General features: G+C 52.2%; 1 protein-coding gene across 1 annotated transcript; it reads right to left on the bottom strand.

Annotated features, from left to right (window-relative positions):
- Positions 1-720: 720 nt before the first annotated feature.
- On the bottom strand, positions 721-2,606 carry FTJAE_13818 (uncharacterized protein; the record flags this gene model as incomplete). Its single annotated transcript, XM_037346997.1, has 3 exons — positions 721-1,571; positions 1,619-1,899; positions 1,951-2,606. 3 exons carry the CDS (start codon positions 2,604-2,606, stop codon positions 721-723), a joined length of 1,788 nt encoding a protein of 595 aa, XP_037199161.1.
- Between the last annotated feature and the right edge of the window lie 292 nt (positions 2,607-2,898).

Raw genomic sequence — 2,898 nt, 5'->3', positions numbered from 1 at the left:
GCAGACACGATGCGAGAATTGAAGTGACCATGGGGTCAATATTCCGGCACCTGGATGTGGGTTTTGCGCGGCAACGCAACTGAGACGATGCGAGAGTCGAAGCGACGGTGAGCGCGCTTGACAGGACGGAGAGGGGGTTCACCTCAAATGAGGGAAGGTTACCTCAAGAAGAGGGATGGTCACCTCGATATGAGGGAAGGTCACCTCAATATGAGGGTACATTCGAGCATCATCCACACTCCCTGGCATTCTGGAGGAACCAGATTTGATAAGACGGGAGGGGCCAGTGTTTAGAAAGCGTGAACCAGAGTCTGGAAAATGGAAACCATGGTTAGGTTGGTGTAGGCCAGAATCGGGCAGACGAGTTCCGATGGCTTGAGGAACAGCGACAGCTTCCGGGGCGGGCTCGGTTCCGGTCATTCGTATCATCATCTCCATCTTCATTATCCCCTCACCCATCTTCACCCTCCGCATCATCTACACTCCCAGGTATTCGGGAGTAACCAGACCGGTAATACGGTGATGGTTGGGAGCTGCCCTCCGCTACCATATTCCCTTCTCAGTTCCCGTCGTCACCGCCATCATCACTCTCTTCGTCACCCCCTTCCCCATCTTCATCCTCCGCATCACCCACACTACCATGGTTGGGGTAGTGCGGGCCAGAGTCTGGAAAGCGGCGGTGGTTTGATGGGGGCACCCCGCCGCTACCACGTTCCCTCCTCAATTCCCACCGTCCCCACCGTCATCACTGTCTTCGTCATCGTCCCCTTCCTCATCCTCTTCCTCCGGATCTTCCTCATGCTTAAGCTCGATAAATCTGGCATTCTGCCAAAATTGAAACTTAAGCGGCAGGTTTTCGTGCCCTATGTCTTGGAATGGAAGAGTGTGATCAAATAAGGTGCCCGGGTTCGGGGCCGCCTTCTCTGGTTTGTATAACGCCAGACCCCCCAGGCTAGGCACGATCACAAAATCGTCGTCCTGAAACACTTTAGTTCTCAGTGCCTGCCCGGGGTCGGCGTGTCTCATGGGTCTCCATTGGGGTACTGGCGTGAGGGGGCTGCCCAAGGGCCGGAGGGTCTCCATATGGGTTTCTGTGTAGTACTCGGCGTACTCGTGAGGTCCCATCTCATCAAATGTGATTGATGAAGCAATGACTAGATCACCTTTCCAAAAGTGGGTGTCGGTGAGTCGCTTCACATTCTTCTGGCCTTGCCTAGCCCGACCGTCGCCGTTCCACTGGAGGTCCGGGTCTGCGGAGAGAAATTCGTAGTCGTTGAAGGATTCTGAGAAGAGGTTGAAGGTTATGACATTCCAATCTCCTTTCAAAGTCTTGGGCTCGCAGCAGTCACAGAGCTCGAGCTTTCTCTTTTCGGTGCCTTGAAAGCGGTAGATGGCTAGGGTGTAGGTGCCGTGGTCGTCAGACTTGCGGGCAGAGAAGGTTATTGCCAGTCTGGTGAGTTCGCTGCAACCCTCTTGTGGGTTTCGCAGGGGGTTGCGGATTGCCTTGGTCTTGGTGCCGACAATCTTTCCGTCTTTGAACTTGACCACCTTCAGGGTACAGAGGTTCAGTTCTACTGGAGTCAGTGGATGTTGACAAACTTGTGATCGTTGAACTTACCACGAGCAGTGTGGGAGAGCGCCCAGACGGCGAAGAAAATATCATCATGTTGAGGATGTGGTAGTACTTGCGCTAAGCCATAACACCCTGGCTGGGGTCCAAAGGGGTGTCCGATTCCGGACAGGTCGATTTCTTGTAGAGACTCCCGCCAACTGTAGCTGAAGATTTTTCCATTTGCGGTGACAAAGAACATCTTTCTCAGATCTACATACGCGTGGTCGAGACCTGCGGGAAGGGTGAACTCCGCCCAGGCCCCCCTGGTATCCATCTTGGCAACGTGGCTAGAGATGTCAGTCGGCGTTCACTCACAACAGAAATTCCAAGGCACTTACATCTTTCTCAAACCTGGCAATAGCTCCAGGAGGATCAAGAAGTGCTCACTGATTGCCGCCGCTTGAAAACGCGCCCCTCTCATGGCACTAGCGAGAGGGGCGAATCTCTCCCGGTTCGCTTTGCGGATGTCGTCGATGATTACGATATGTGTTGACAGTTGCCATACGAGCTTTCCCTTATTGTAGAGAAATGCCCACGGAACACCTTGTGAGTGAGCCGGGGCTGTCTGACGCGAGAAAAAGTTTGTGGTTGAGAGGTCCCAAGGCGTCCAGGTGCGACTGTCGTAAGGATACCGCCACTTGAGGTGCTTTGCTAGTTCAATCGAGAACAGCCTTTGGGGGTGGTCATGGGGATTCATGGGGATAAGGCCAGGGAAGAAGTTGTGAAGTGCTTGGGTCATAGTCTCTTTTGCACCGAACTTTGTTTTCCATCCTTTGCTGACGGCGAGACTGGCTCGATAATCATCAAAGTTCAGGAACTTCAGAATCTCACAGATCATCTCTGGGGGTAACTTCTCTAGGCCAGCAAGGGTGATCGTGGTCTCAGAAATTTTCTTTCTTAAGTAAAGGATGTCAAAGGGGGAGAGTGTTTCGAAGAAAGCATCGAGCTCATCTTGCCGGGAGGATGCGCGCAAGGATTTGTCATTTTCATCCATGGTTGCAAGTTTTTGACGCGTTTGTGCGTGTAGATGGATCAGAATTAGTGAGTGTCAGAGAAAAAAACGAGATCAGACGAGTTTTCAGGAGTTGAGAAATGAGTGTTACCAAGGCAAGTTCCCCTCCTGTAGAACTTGGGGACTTAGGGACTTCTGCATATTGCTCAGGTCACATGATCCACCTCCTCTGGCACTGTCACCTCCTGGCCTCCTCCCTCACAACAAAAGCTCCCAATATTTTCCTCGCACACAAAAATATTTCCTTTCCTTTCTTCCTCATCCAAACATTTCT

Source organism: Fusarium tjaetaba, assembly GCF_013396195.1.
Source record: "Fusarium tjaetaba strain NRRL 66243 chromosome Unknown NRRL66243_c0000482, whole genome shotgun sequence".
Taxonomy (NCBI): Eukaryota; Fungi; Ascomycota; class Sordariomycetes; order Hypocreales; family Nectriaceae; genus Fusarium; species Fusarium tjaetaba.
The sequence above is the reverse complement of the archived record's forward strand: the minus strand, read 5'-3'. Positions and strand labels throughout refer to the sequence as shown.